This window comes from Mastomys coucha, unplaced genomic scaffold, assembly GCF_008632895.1.
Source record: "Mastomys coucha isolate ucsf_1 unplaced genomic scaffold, UCSF_Mcou_1 pScaffold23, whole genome shotgun sequence".
Classification (NCBI taxonomy): domain Eukaryota; kingdom Metazoa; phylum Chordata; class Mammalia; order Rodentia; family Muridae; genus Mastomys; species Mastomys coucha.
The window spans coordinates 68274646-68291202 of NW_022196906.1; the positions used below are offsets into that span (position 1 = coordinate 68274646).

The 16557-nt window shown below is 39.3% G+C and overlaps 1 protein-coding gene across 1 annotated transcript in view; it reads right to left on the reverse strand.

The window, feature by feature from the left end:
• The window catches only part of Unc13c (unc-13 homolog C), a 465433-nt gene that overhangs the window by 87431 nt on the left and 361445 nt on the right, over nt 1-16557 (reverse strand). Inside the window, exons 21-23 of the mRNA XM_031344063.1 lie at nt 11389-11485; nt 9709-9852; nt 2163-2240 (exon numbers count right to left, since the gene is read on the reverse strand). Coding sequence (XP_031199923.1) covers nt 2163-2240; nt 9709-9852; nt 11389-11485 — 319 coding nt within the window. The remainder of the gene's footprint in view (nt 1-2162; nt 2241-9708; nt 9853-11388; nt 11486-16557) is intronic.

Sequence of the window (16557 nt, forward strand, 5' to 3'; positions counted from 1 at the left end):
GCTGTCCTGGTACTCACTCTGTAGACCAGGCTGGCCTCGAACTCAGAAATCCGCCTACCTCTGCCTCCAAAGTGCTGGGATTAAAGGCGTGCGCCACCACTGCCTGCCTGGCTGGTTTTGATTCTTAAAAGAAATTTGTAATATGTATTCATGAAAAGGTACTTAACTTCTGTTTGTGATGGCTTGAGGCAAATCTATGTAGAGCTATGTATTCAAACAAGACACCTTGATGAAATTAAAATGATTTTAAACTTAAACAATAGAATCCAAAGGTAGCCAGGAGACTGCTTGCTAGGATGAAGCCAACGAAAGGTACAGGTGCTAATGGGTATAGTAACTGGGCATAGCTATAACTCTCTATGTGTACATTTTGATTTTCCTCATGGCAGGGGGAGGGGGAGTGGGATAGGGGGTTTCCAAAGGGGAGACCTGGAAAGGGGAAAACATTTGAAATATAAATAAAAAAAAATCCAAGAAAAGAGAAAAAAAAAACATATCATATACATTTAATCTTAATTGAGATCAGTTGTAACCCTAAAATATAATGAATACTAAAGTTTGATTCAAACAAGAGACATTCCTATCTGGCTAAAGTGGACACTAAGGTACAGGTGCTGAGCTATGTTACTCACATGGGCTTTTAATTAACTACAAAATTCCATTTGGGGGGCTGGAGAGATGGTTCAGTGGTTAAAAACATGTATAGCTCTTGCAAAAAGGCCTGAATTCAGTTCCCAACATGCACATTAGATGGCTCAAAACTGACTGTGATTTCAGCGCCAGGGGGATCCAATACCCTGTTGTGACCTTGCCCCTTGCCTCTGTGGGCACCACATTAACATGTATAAATTCTTATATACCACACACACACACACACACACACACACACACACACACACACACACACACACACAAATAGATACTGAAAAAAATGTTTTTGAAAGATCAACTCCTTTACAAAAATAATACATATGATCTGGAATTCAGAATGTTAACCTGTGAAGTGGGAGGCTGCTCAGCATTTAAGGAGCTAACGGAAATCAGTTATTTCTCAGCCAACTTCCCAAATACCTGTCTTGCCATCTTAATAAAAATGGAGTATTTGCGGAAACTACAAGATACTCTTATGATCTGCAGACTCACACTGGAAGCATGCATCATCTTTTAACCTTTAAATGAAAATATATGCTCCCAACAAGTAAATAGTCTCCCTTCTAGAGGGCTGGAGTCAAAAAGGTCGCAGGCAATCAGTGCTGAGATTGTCTGAAAGTTATCGTCAGATTGCTAGGCAGCATATTAACGGGAGGGAAAGAGGCATCTACTGGAATCTTCAGGAACCATCAGGACTGGCTTGTCTTAATGAGCTGTCAGCCAGGGTGAGCTGGGCCACTGCCGCCCAGCTCGTGACTCTTCTTCAGCCTTGCCAACTAGTGCGGGCTGGTTTTCATTTTCATTTTTATTTTTGCAAGGAGGAGGGAAAAGTTGCTCTTAAGAACACTGTGGGTGTTTCAGTGTTAGTCTTTTAAAAAATTCCCACCATGTTGGCCACACATTTCTCTTAATACTAGGGACAGAGATAAGACCACCACTTTTCCTTTACATCATGAAATCACTCTGATTATGTGATTGCAAACAACTTTGCTGAGTAGTTGCAATACTGCTTTGGACTTTATAAGTATTTCCCGGATCATCAAAAAACCATGGAGATATGGATAATTCACAGGAGGAAGCATCATCGCCCTGCATATTTATTCTCCTTCTCAACTGATTTGAAAACTGAAAGACTGAATTATACTTATTTGAGGGTGGGTAAAAAGCAACAGTGGTTATCAATGCTCTCTTAATTCTTATCTCCATAATTCTTAGCTACAATGCTTTATGAGTTTGTGCATTTTCAATGGTTTATCATCTCATTTTTCTCAACACAGAAATCCACAATTGGGCAGGCACTGGCCATTTTCTTCCTTCTATCCAATCCTGATAGGAAACACATGCATGATGCCTGGAAAGGTTTTCAGGCAACACCCTGAGATCCCTAGCTCTCATCACCCATTATGGAAACTGACACTGATGATATTTCCTGCTTACTTGATATTAGAAAGCACAAGTTTCTGTTTTGGGACACTCACCAGAGGGGTTGGGGTGGGGGTGGTCCTACTTACCACTGTCTCCTTATCGCAGTATGAACTGAAGTCACTTGATACGATCGCAGCATACTGGACCAGAACCTTATTGATGGTCTGAGAAAGAAAATATCATGCAAGGCGTGTCACTTAAGTAAGTTAAATTTACCACCTTACAGAAACATTATCCAGGCTAAGTCAGGCACACATAACTCCCTTTTAGTTAAAGAGACTCTTAGGTGGGCTCAATCCATACCTGTGTCCAAAGAAGAATCACAAATCACTGCATGTATATGACAGTTTGTCAGAGTTCTGAATATCATTTCAAACATATCTCAGAGATCAATAATCTATCAGAACAGCACTCACACAATCATATAGTTATTCTCTACCTTTGCTCAGAAGAGATACAGGCTGTCCCATGGCAATCTCTTCACAGCTTAGGGATTTAATATCTCATGATACTAGACACTTGCCCACCTTTCCCACTGATGCTGCAGACTTGGAGTTCTCCCTTCAGCTTCCTTCTGACTCCTAATTCTTTTTGGCATCTCATCTCTATCACATAAGGTTATCTGCAGTGGACATTTCCTCAACTTTCTCCATCATTTCTCAATGCCTCATGAATAAGAGAGGTTGGACATTCTTATGGCACCACTCCACAGTGATTTTCTTCAGAAATAAGGACTTACATTGTATACTATGACAAGCTACTGTTAAAGTGTGGAAACCCAGCTCTCACCTACTCTACTCTCTCCTTGGTGCATTTTCCCAGTTACTGTTATTCAGCAATGAATTATTCATTTACTGTTATTCAATAGCACACCAATTGTTGCCTGCTCACTTCTCTTTTGTATCAAAATTTGACATTTTCTTCCTTTCTCTAAAATTTCTTGTGAGCTCCTACATGACCTCTGCTTTTAATAATTATAGAGAAGAGAGAAAAATATACCAACTGTGTTGATTAAATGTCTTGTAATTGTGTAAAGATATACTGAGGAGTTTGCATTCTTCAGCTTTTAATTCACATAGAGGTAACATGTCAACTGTGAAGGCCATCTATTTAGAAAAGATAAACCAACAATGCAAAGGGGATGGTGAGGGATGAAGAAAAGGGGAGGGATGGAGGGATTGAGGGAGAATGAACACACTCATGGGACAGCCTCTTGGTGAATATCTGCATTGAATTATGTTATTTAGTCACAGAAAAACCAAAGAGCCAAACCACCTCCTTTTAAAATATATTTCTTTGGGCTGGAGAGATGACTCAGAAGGTATGAGCATGCATTGGTCTATAGGACCCAAGTTCCATTCTGAGCACACATAGCAGGCTACTTCCAAACTCTAGTTCTCAGGGACCTGACGCCTCCTTCTGGTATCTGCAGGCACCTGCACTCACATTCATATATACTGAGACCCAGATACACATACATACAAAAAAAAAAAAAATGTTTCCCCTAGTGGTTCACAATTCACTGGGAGAGATATTCCCAAGAGTTAACTAAGCGAAGGAAGGAATATTTAGCCCACAGACTGAATCCAGCAAATTTGACTATAAACTTCTTTTATTGACTTTTAAGTTCACAAGAGGAAGCTAGAATTACGAATAATGTGTTGACAGAAGATTGATGCTTTCCAGAAGTGCATGGCGCTAAGATAATGAGAGTCAGTTTAAACAGAAATTTGGCCTCAAAAAAACCAGAAGATCTCATTAAGCAGCAGATCAATAAATCCAGGGAAGCAGACGGCTGGTTAGGCAGAAGAATCTTTTGAGTGAAGCTGTTCATAGTTCGCTTTAGATGCCATGTGGAGCTACTGTGGGATTTCCTGGGGGTGTTTGCTCATCTGTGCCTGTGAGCACAACTCTTAATGCAGAGTTTCTTAATGACAGTACAAACTGTGGTAATTATCTCACCCTGTCCCCCAAACTCACTCATACAAGCCATCGTGTTCTCGCTTGCTATCTCTTGGACATAACATGCTGTGGTTGAGATGTGAATGGAAAAATACCCTTCACAGTTCACTGTCATCTAGAAATTCATGTGGCTGCTAGGTGACGTGTTGACTAGCCCACTTTTTTTTTTCTAGAATAGGAAGGACAATCTACATGGCTGTCTATAATTGTTCTCAGTCAATCCCCCATGGTATACTATGACCTACATCAGTGGAAAACACCACCCTTTTGTCCCTGACTGGAGAAAACTAGTCCTGACTCTCATATTCACTAGTCTAACAGTCAAAACTCAGGATGGGCTGTGAGTGAGGAAAAGCATGGGTCATACTAGGTATGGCTAGAGATCATGTACCTTTGGAGCGATAGAATACTGCTTTAACACCCCTGGGAATTCTGTATTCCTGCATCAGTAATCTTGAATGAAAAATTTCAATGTACATTTGAAGACCAATTTCTATTTCATTCTAATTTATTCACTAAAGTAAACCAAATCTGGTCACTGTTTCTTTACTCCAAGTTAGCAGTTGCTTAGAGCACACCCCCCATATTACTGCTTCTCTGACTGTGACTCTGGGAAGTGTCATCAACCCTGCCTGCAAGTGTGGAAATGCAAATTCTCAGATCCTGCCTCAGATCTGGGCAGTCAGCATTTCTGGAGCCATTCCCAGCAGCCTCTGATTTCAACAAACTACCTTCAGTACCTTCAGCAGAGTAAGTTGCATGCCAAAACTTAAGAGGAACAGGTGGCAGGGTAGAGGTCACTGTTTGGAGAGGAGCTGCCTAGGGAAGGAGTACTTAGCAAGGCTCACCTAGGGTTTCTACCTGTCAAGTGTTCTGAGCTATAGAATCACTAACAGTGAAGGGGATGGTGAGGGATGAAGAAAAGGGGAGGGATGGAGGGATTGAGGGAGTATGAACACACTCATGGGACAGCCTCTTGGTGAATATCTGCATCTTGTTTCTCAGGGTTTACATGAAAAAGTAGTCACAGTGAGGGTTCTTTAATGCCACAGAAGGACAGCTAGTAAAAGAGCTTCAGATCCAGAAACATGGAGTCCTAATGAGGCTGTGGCAGTGAAGGAAGAATCCATGACAGTTAAAGAGTTAACTAGGATGATTAGAATGTCCTCTGGCCTGGGAAAGTTCTGATATGACATGTTGCTACTGCTGGTGTATTGAAGGGGCTGCCTGTCAACACCCAGCAAAGTGCTATGATTTCCTGAGCTAATATCAGGTCAACATACTTGGAAGGCCCATCTATTGCATTGATCTTAGGTTCTATAAGTTGGGAATTCTGGTTTAGAAGATATCTTTATTCAGTGTGTGTGTGTGTGTGTGTGTGTGTGTGTGTGTGTGTGTGTCTGTGTGTGTGTCTGTGTCTGTGTCTATGTCTGTGTGTAAGTCAGAGATTAACATCAGGGACTTTCTTCAATTGCTCTGACAGGCCACAATGAAACCTATGACGACTCCTGTCTCTGTATGCTCAGCACTAGGACTACAGGCACATGCCACCTTGGTCAACTTTTTCCATCTGTGCTGGGAATCAAAACTCAGGTCCTCATGCTTGCATAGCAAGTAATTAGCAACTCAGCTGTCTCTCTAAGCACCTTAGTAACATTTCAGGTGTCAACTAACTCTCTAAGGAGAGGAAGATTCTCATACCAATTCAGCCTCAGCAGAAGAGGGACTCCGTCCAGTTCACTGTGTCCTCTTAATAATACATCCTGCATATGATAAATCTACCAGTTATTCTGCCACAGGTACCCAGGCTTAGCCTTAAGAGTAAAATTAATTGATGAGATTCTGAAATGGAAAGTTTCTGGATGTGTCATGTGATGTAGATTCACAGGGTGTTTTACTGAGGACCCATGGGAAGACACATGATATTTGGAGAAAGTATAAATAGGACTCAAGTGACAGCATACTTGCATAGCAATGTTTCATTGGTCTTGCATCTTTACTAATCTTCACCTCATTGAGAGAGGCATGACAGAGAACTTCTCCTTGTGTCATGGCTGGTCCTAGTTGCTCCCATTGACCCATGCCGATTTGGCCAAATCCTGGAGGTTTCTACTGGATTGTGCTGTTGCTGTTGATTTGCGTTTGGTATCCTGATACTACTGACCTGGACTGCTGGTATCCTGACAAATGGAATCTCCCCGAAGAACAACTTCTAAACTTGTCTAAATCCCCTTGTCCATCTTTTCTTCCCTACCTTTGGATGGTGGACTAGGAGAGGGATCAAAGCATTTGAGAACCTTTATTAATAGCAGGCTTTGAAAATTCTAAGCCTACAAGATTCTATTCTCCAAACCAACAATGGGTTTCAGATCACATTGAGGTAAGAGGAAAGTATGACCAGTGGTTAGAAGTATCACTCCATGCCATTTCTATGTGAAGTTTTATCTCAGTCAACACATCTTTCATAACCCATGTCATCATTCAAAAAACGTGGGAGGGTAATAGTGTATACCTCATGGGGCTTTAGGGAGATGAGTGAGGTACCATGAACAAGATGATTACAATACCATTATTTTTGATGAATTGTCATCATTATTTTTAAAGTTAGGATTAGGTTTTAGAACACAAGGAGGAACAATATTTGTTTTTAAGTAATATTAGAGATTATTATTTCACATGTCTTTAAACAATTTTATAAATGTATTTATTTTATGTGTATGAGTGTATGCCATCATGTATGCATGTGCACATGATAAAGTGTCCACAAAATCCCAGATTAACTAGAACTGTGGTTAGACAGTTGTGAGCCACCATGTGGCTGCTGAGACTTGAACCTGGATCCTCTACATGGGCAGCCAGTGTGATCTTAACCACTAAGCCATGGCTCCAACCCTCATATTTCTTTATAAAATTTAACTACCTGTACTTGTCCAGAGCAGTAGGAAAGTCACATCAATATCCAGTACTGATGTGTCAAGTATACAAACCCCTCTGTACAAACCCTTACAGATTCTGCATATCTCTGTGTTACCATCTTGAAACATCCAGATTCTGGGGGAGGGTGCTTTGTCCAGATATGTACACACTTTAGTAAATAAGAAGCACTCCTGGAAATTTAGATTGTTAAATCTTCTGAAATGTCTGTGAATATCATTACCATCTCTCATCAGAAGCAGGTATTTTAAATCATTGCACTATTTCAGTATAGTTTGATGCAAGGAACCAAGAAGGGCAGAATCTTCAAGACTAAAGGCTACACATTATGTTAAAATGAAACAGAGCAATCTTATAGTCTTGTTATTTATTATAAGATGTGAATTATATTAGCCATCAGTTTTCATTTTTGTCAATTTGTTTACATAAGATGTAAATTGTAGATTAAAAGGCTGATATTGATAATGAATTTGAGTGAGTTTTATTTACTTTTATAGTCATATAATTAATTGTTCCAGTCTTCTATTTTTTATTTCCTTGTAAGACTTTGTGAGAGTTACTAAGAGATCCACAGTCTTTCAAATAATTCTCACAAAATAGCATTTCTTTTTCAATGCCAATTACTAATTGCTACATTTCCAGAAAATGTTTTTAGAGTTTGTTAAATTACTTTCCTGTGATAAGAATTGGACATTAATAGGACATCCAACTTTCCAGGTATTAAAAATGCTTTATTTAATTGGATTTTTTTTATTGTGCTAACAAAATCTTACAGTTTCTCCATGACTCATATAGAATGCAATTCCTCTTCATTTTGTGTAGATGATGTGTTTTCCTATGTATATTCTTTTTAAATCTCGTTTGTGGATCTCCGTCTCTGTCTCACACTGTCACTTTGAGACATGCTGGAAGGTCAGAGCTGCTAGGGGTGAGGCGGGAGCTGGGGAGCCTCAGCTCTTCACTGCTTTATGGTCTTTCTTCCCTTACAAGTTGCTTCAAACACTGTCTTCTTAATGGTCATACATTGTTCTTTTGAACAGGCAACTATATAATGTTTAGCTGTTAGTTAAGGAAGGGCTTTGATAATTTTAGGGATAATTGTACAGATTTTACCATATTAAGAAATTTTAATCACCTGGAAAATCCTGTTTAGGAATGACCCAAATAAATCATTCTCAGCTAGCATCTTAACAAGCAAAGAGTTTTCTTAGTCATCCTAATCAACAAAGACTTGCATTTCATAGCAGATAAAAGCTGTCATAGGATTTGGCTGACAGTTTGCCTGGAATCCTTCATAGAGTCCTAGCTGTTGGCCAAGTGAGGCCAGCCATTTCTACTATCTCTCCAGTCTTTTCACATTGTACAGCTAATTTCCTCACTTAGCGTGTTGAGGCTTCTAGAACCCCTGCTCTCCCCTTGTCAGACCTGTCTGGCAGGAGCTCTTGAGTTGTACAATAGTGGAGAGGTCCTCTCTAGGGTCACCTGAGCTGTCTGGTGTTCCATGACCCAGAAGTAAATCTCTGTGAACCATGGAGTTTATAGATACAATTGTTACCACAGGATGATCTGATCTGACACAGTCAAGGAAGATATTATCTGCTAGAAGACATCCATACTAATTAGAAGAAAATGTGAACATTCTTCTGAGAGACAGGGCCAATGACAGGGTCAGAGCTGAGCCTCCCATTCACAGAGGACCTTCATTTTAGTCTTTTGAGGATAACAACAAATGGAGTTATAGACATGTTATGTTTGTGGCTAAAAGCAGTCATGTGCTCAGTATATCTATTTGTTATGAGCTAAGTGGTTTTCTCAAAACTTAATAGCGAAAAGCTTTAATCACCAGGAGCCTAGAATATGACAAATATTCGGATAGAATATCTTCATTTTGTTTAGAGATAAGGCCTTAAGAAGGTGATTAAGTTAAAAAGGTATCTCTAGGATGAATACTGTGTAATACAATTGGCAAGTATCATTGTAAGATGAAAAAAATAGATACTCAGGGACACCAGGGTGCTCAGACGGCAGTCCCTGTGGAGACATGTTGGAAAGGGAGCCTTCAACAAGTTACAGGGTCTCAGAAGAAACCAAATGGATAAATACAAATGGATAAATACATTTGAACCTTGAACTATCGTCCAAAACTGTGAGAAAAGGTATCTCTGTTGTTTAAGGTCTCCAGTGTACTACAGTTTGTTATAGAGGTCCAAACAAACTCAGACCTTAAATATTCATAATTTAAGTGGGTTTTGGCATTTCTTAATTTTCTAACAAGACAAATATATTTTGTGTTTATTTATTAAGAGAACAAATTTTATTTCTTTTCTCATTAGACCCTGAAAGTGTATGTTCTTTTAACTTCTCTGATAGCTAGATGATTAAATTTGAAATAGCCATGGCATAAAGTTTCAATGTTGTCATTACGAGTGTTTTGGAGCCATAGATTCCGTTTCTTCATGATAATACCTTTAAAGCAGAAGCTAGGTAAGTAACAGGCCATCAATGAGTTCTTCTCGAATAAACATCTGGTATCACCTCATCATCCCCGTCAGACCAGTGTTTCCCTCAGTCAGGCACAAAAGTGTGTAGCCACACTCCCAAATTATTAAGTAGACTGCAACTAACTACTCTGTTTCAAAATTCTAAAATGGGGGGTTTGTGTCCAAAATGGCACCAAATCCTAACCTTTTGTCTAGGTTGGCTTTTCTTGGAGAAGAGACACCTCATGCAACCTACCTTTGCAAATCGTCTCATTAAGTGTGATAAGGCTTCAGGATTGGGGCATTCCAGTTTCTTAATGATCTCAAAGCTCTGGTTAAGCTGAGCAAAGACATCAACCACAGAACAGGAGAAGAGGGCATGGTCCGATGTCTGCTGGAACTGAGGAGTGAGAAGAAAGACTGAGCAAGGAAGGAAGAGGAGGGAACTTTACTATGTTTCTTTTTTTTTTTCTTATTTTATTGAATATTTTATTTATTTACATTTCAAATGTTATCCCCTTTCCCGGATTCCTCTCCAGAAACCCCCTGTGGCATCCCTTCCCCCTGCTTCTATAAGGGTGCTCCCCCACTCATCCACCCACTCCTGCCTCCCTGCCCTGGCATTTCCCTGCACTGGGGTATCGAGCCTTAATAGGACCAAGGGCCTCTTCTCCCATTGATGTCCAACAAGGCCATCCTCTGCTACATATGTGGCTGGAGCCATAGGTCACTCCATGTGTACTCTTTGGTTGGTAGTTTAGTCCCTGGGAGCTCTTGGGGATCCGGTTGGTTGCTACTGAACAACAAATACTATCACATTTGGTCCCTGCGTTGGGATTGAAGTTCAATGAGGAGGGGCCTCATGATCAGCAGCCTGTGAACCTGAGAACTGAAGTCCACCGTTTTGGCTTGCCACCACTTTGGAACCAAACTATAGGACAGAGATGGGGAAATTAGTTTTTTTGTTTGTTTTGTTTTGTTTTGTTGTTTTTTGTTTTTGTTTTTGTTTTTTTTTTAAATGCAAGCCTACGGTTAGGAAAATGAGGTAAAGGCTCAAGGAAATAATTCATAATTTCTGAAAGGGAATGTCCTTGTGGATTTAAGTTGTTATGAGTTGAAGATTCCCATACTTTGCAGAGTTGCCCTCTTCTTCCTCTTCCTCCTCCCTTTCCTCCTTTTCCTTCTTATCCACAGATACGTTGTTCTCTGACCTCTTTGACCTGCTGATCTATAGTGGAGAGACTTGCTCCATCTTTTCCTTAGCAATCAGCTTTGGTAAGGAATGGTGGTGACACCTGTAAGTTTAGCACTTGATAGGCTAAGGCTGAAGGATCAGGAGTTCAAGACCAGCTTTGATTAACATAGCCTGGGCTACCTGATACTTGTCTCAAGAGCAAATCACAGCAAACCAGTGCTGATCCTCACCTCTCCCTGGTAACACTCTAATTTTAAGGAAGGAGAAAAATATAGCTGCTCATCTCTGAGATTTAAAACACTGTGTAAAAGATAGGTGTAAATTAGACATAAGGGCTTTGTTGAGGTTCATTAAGGGATTGCGTTTCCTTTTTCTAAAGCATGGCTCTTTGTGTGCATGAACATTATGTGCATGCATGTAGAGGCCAAGGGTTGATGCTGGATGATTTCCTCCTTGCTCCAACCTTATTCTTGGAGGACTCCATGAAAACAGACATTTTGTATAAGCCTGGGGACCTTGGAGAGTCAGACACACACAATAAAAATCTTGTGGCAAAGGAATGATTGATTTTTCTTGTTTCCTTTTTATTTAATTGGTTCCTCCAGCTCTTTGAAATCATGTTAAATCTGCTTAGGTCACCAAGGAATTAAAATGAAACTAAGATAAAACCAATGAGCCCCACATTTCCTACTTGCTCAGAGGTGAGAAAGATAATTTAATCTTGGCCATGTCTGGACTCACTCCATCTTTTTTGTCTCTTCCCAGTGCTCCATGAAGGAACTCCATGGACACATCTTCATTTTCATCTAGCCATTGCATAACAAAAGGCTCAAACCACCTACAAAAAAAAATTAGCAAGTTACCTCCTAGGACATCATTTTCATATGATAACAGCTATGTTGCTCCCATATAAGGGTGATTCAGGGTCAGCAATTTCTTTCAGTTTTGTTTTTTTATAGAGATAATATTCATCAACTGTATCTTCTTAACCCTCCATCTCTCTCTTTGCACTCACTCCCATGCTGCCTCGAATATGCTAGTTCTCCACACCACCCTGCAGTTCCCTTCTATTCAAGACTGAAATCCCCATTGACTATAGCCCTCCTGTGCTGAGTCTCCAGATTTACTATCCCACCATCCCATAATTCCTTTCCATTGAGCTATGTAGACTCAACAACAGTCAATCTTTACCTTCAACATCTTAAATACATCCTGTTTTGTAACTAGTCTGAATTAAATTGCAAGGCTCTTTCCCCACAAGGATGCCTAGTTGGTCTAGCACAATTTATATAAAAATTCCATTCATCAGGCAGTGGCATATGTGTGGGTCCATCTCCAGACCACTGTGTCCTTTTGGCACATCTATACCTACTAATGTCGTACACTTTTAAAACTATCTTTTAAGGAGGTCTTGGTAACCAATAATGTCATCCCTTAGCTTTTAAAGATTGTCTTCAACATTGCCTATTACCAGGAAAGTCCAACCCTTGATCTCAAAAAGAAACTTTGGGAATTTTATTGATAAACATCATATTTCTTTAGTTATTTTCTTTTTTAAAACCTTAAAAAATTCCAGGACAGCCAGGGCCACACAGAGAAACCCTGTCTTGAAAAACCAAAACCAAACCAAAACAAAACAAACCAAAGAAAAACAAACAAACAAACAAAAAACAAACAAAAATATTTTAATGATGTGTGTGCAGTGTTTGGAGCCCAGAAGAAGGCACTGGATTCCCTGAAGCTGGAATTGCCAGTAGTTTTGAGCCACGTAATGTGATCTGAGAATTGAGCACAGGTCCCCTATGAGAGTAGAGTGTGCTATTACCTGCTGAGCTATGACTCCAGCTCCCTTAGTTGTTTTCATGCTATTTTTATTAGTTTGGTTTTGATAGGGACTATTTTATTGGATTAAGAGTTTTTAGCTAAACATGATGCTCCATGTCTTTAATCCTAGCACTTGGGAGGCAGAGACAGGCAGATCACTGAGTCTGAGGCTAGCCTGGTCTAAAATGTGAGTTCCAAGACAGCCAAGGGCTACACAGAAACCATGTCTTGAAAGCCAACCAAACCACACCAAAGTAACCAAACAAGATAGTTTTCTTCTATTTTTAATGCATTAATTATTTTTGTAACTGTACAAAAATTTCATGGACCCATTCTTTTAACTGTATACACTGTTCCCTGTATTTTTTGTCACTTCTTTTTTTTGGGTGGGGTATAATTTACAATTTCTATACCCTGTTTTTTAAATAGACATTCCATCTAAACCTACCTTCAAGTTATCTTTGCTCTTGTGCTGTATATAATTTATCATTATTCTTACTTGTTATATTTTAAATTTCATTTCAGTTCTATAATTTCTTTTTTCTTAGTTTCTTTTTTATTTTTATTTTTTATTAAACTAATAAAATTTATTTTAAAATATACAACTCAGTATTGACATCTTTTAGTCATCAAAATAATTTATAATATTTAAATGCCTCTTAAATATACATGATATCTTTTGAAGATAAAAGTAATATGCACCCAACCAGTTTTTAAAATCTATTTGGAGCCACGCACTGGTGGTGCATGCCTTTAATCCCAGCACTTGGGAGGCAGAGGCAGGCAGATTTCTGAGTTCAAGGCCAGCCTGGTCTACAGAGTGAGTTCCAGGACAGCCAGGGGTATACAGAGAAACCCTGTATTAAAAAAACAAAAAAATAATAAAAAAATAAATAAAATAAAATCTATTTGGAACATTAAACAAGATAGAAGTAGGAAAAAAATCTCTTATGAAGTCGTTTACGAAAAGAAATTGTGAAAATTTTCTGATTAGACAGAAACAGTTCCATCTCCATGGGAGAATACTCAGTGTAACTGTGGCTTCATAGAATGAATTGGGTAGTGTTACTTCTGCTTCTATTTTGTGGAATAGTTTGAAGAGTATTGGTATTAGGTCTTCTTTGAAGGGCTGATAGAATTCTTCACTAAAAATATCTGGTCCTGGGCCTTTTTTGGTTGGGAGACTTTTAATGACTGCTTCTATTACTTTCAGGGTTATGGGACTGTTTAGGTAGTTTGTCTGATCCTGATTTAACTTTTTGGTATCTTTCTAGAAAATTGTAGTAGAATCTGATGGTCTCTTTGAATTTCCTCAGTTTCTGTTGTTATATCTTCCTTTTCACTTCTGATTTTGTTAATTTGGATACTGTCTCTGTGCCCTCTGGTTAGTCTGGCTAAGGGTTTATCATTTTGTTGATTTTCTCAAAGAACCAGCTCCTGGTTTGGTTAATTCTTTGTATAGTTCTTTTTTGTTTCTACTTGGTTGATGTTAGCCTCGAGTTTGATTATTTCCTGCTGTCTACTCCTCTTGGATGTATTTGCTTCTTTTTGTTTTAGAGCTTTCAGGTGTGCTGTTAAGCTGGTAGTGTAGGCTCTCTCTAGTTTCTTTTTGGAGGCACTCAGAGCTGAGGTTTCCTCTTAGCACTGCTTTCATTATATCCCATAAGTTTGGGTATGTTGTGCCTTCATTTTTATTAAATTCTAAAAAGTCTTTTAATTTCTTTATTTCTTCCTTGACTAAGTTATCATTGAGTAGGGCATTGTTCAGCTTTCATGTGTACGTGGACTTTCTATTGTTTTTGTTGCTATTGAAGACCAGCCTTAGTCCATGGTGATCTGATAGGATGCATGGGATTATTTCAATCTTCTTGTATCTCAATAAAAAGACATAGAACAACAGACTGGTTACATAAGCAGGACCCAACATTTTAGTGCACACAGGAAACCTACCTCAGTGACAAAGACAGATACTACCTCAAAGTAAAAAGCTGGAAAACAATTTTCCCAGCAAATGGTCCCAAGAAACAAGCTGGAGTAGCCGTTCTTAATATTGAAAAAATCGACTTTCAACCAAAAGTTATCAAAAAAGATAAGGAAGAACACTTCATACTCACCAAAGGTAAAATGTACCAAGATGAACTCTCAACTCTGAACATCTATGCTCCAAATGCAAGAGCATTCACATCCATAAGAGAAACTTTACTAAAGCTCAAAGCACACATTGCACTGTACACAATAATAATGGGAGACTTCAACACCCCACTCTCATCAGTGGACATATCATGGAAACAGAAACTAAACAGAGACATAGTACAACTAACAGAAGTTATAAACCAAATGGATTTAACAGATATTTATAGAACATTTTATCCTAAAACAAAAGGATATACCTTCTCAGCACCTCATGGTACCTTCTCCAAAACTGACCATACAATCGGTCACAAAACAGGACTCAAGAGATACAAGAAGATTGAAATAATCCCATGCTTCCTATCAGATCACCATGGACAAAGGCTGGTCCTCAATAACAACATAAACAATAGAAAGCCCATATACATGTGGCAGCTTAACAAGACTCTATTCAATGATAACTTGGTCAAGGAAAGAATAAAGAAGGAAATTAAAGACTTTTTAGGATTTAATGAAAATGAAGGCCATACCAATTTTACATACCCAATCTTATGGGATACAATGAAAGCAGTGTTAAGAGGAAAACTCATAGCTCTAAGTGCCTCCAAAAAGAAACTGGAGATAGAATACACTAGGAGTTTGATAGCACATCTGAAATCTCTAAAACAAAAAGAAGCAAGTTCACCCAAGAGGAGTAGACACCAGGAAATAATAAAATTCAGGCTGAAATCAACCAAGTGGAAACAAAAAAGAACTATATAAAGAATCAACCAAACCAGGAGTTGGTTCTTTGAGAAAATCAACAAAATAGATAAACCCTTAACCAGACTAACCAGAGGGCACAGAGACAGTATCCTAATTAACAAAATCAGAGACAGGAACTCCGCCAGCCCAGTGACTCGGGTTCCTTCCAGTCTGTCTGGGCTGGTGTCCAGAGCAGACCTTGGGTGCAAGCTCTGCAACCAGTCCTATAACACTCAGGAAGCTCCACTCCCAGGCACTCTGACACACCCAGGATCAGAGGTGATGAGGAACCAACATCTGTCCCAACATTGGGAGTAACTGGGACCAGCAGGACCAGGCACACAGGAACTCTGCCAACCCAGTGAATCGAGTTCCTTCAGGTCTGTCTGGGTTAGTGTTCTGAGCAGACCTTGGGCACAAGCTCTGCAGCCAGTCCCACAACACCCAGAGGAAGTCCCACTCCCAGGTGATCTAACAAGCCCAGGATCACAGGTCACAGAGACAGCTTGACTCTGAGGAGTTCTGATACAACCAGGCTTCAGTCATATTTAGCAAGGGCAGGGAGCACTAGGGTTAACCAGATGGCAGGAGGAGGGGCAAGCATAAGAAAATAAACAACACAAACCAAGGTCATTTGCCATCATCAGAACCCAAATCTCCCACCATAGCAAGTCCTGGACATACCATCACACCAGAAAAGCAAGATTCAGATATAAAATCACTTATCATGGTGATGATACAGGACCGTAAGAAAAACATAAATAGCACCCTCAAAGAAATACAGGAGAACACAGGTAAAGAGCTAGAAGCTCTTAAAGAGGAAACACAAAAATCCCTTAAAGAACTACAGGAAAACACAATCAAACAGGTGAAGGAAATGAGCAAAACCATCCAGAATCTAAAAATAGAAATAGAAACAATAAAGAAATCAGAAAGAGAGACAACCCTGGAGATACAAAACCTAGGAAAGAAATCATGAGTCATAGATGCAATCATCATCAACAGAATGCAAGAGATAGAAGAGAGAATCTCAGGGGCAGAAAACACCTTAGAAAACATTGACACAACAGTCAAAGAAAATGCAAAGAGCAAAAAGCTCCTAACCCAAAACATCTAGGAAATTCAAGACACAATGAGAAAACCCAACCTAAGGATAATAGATATAGAAGAGAGTGAAGACTCCCAATGTAATGGGTCAGTAAATATCTTCAA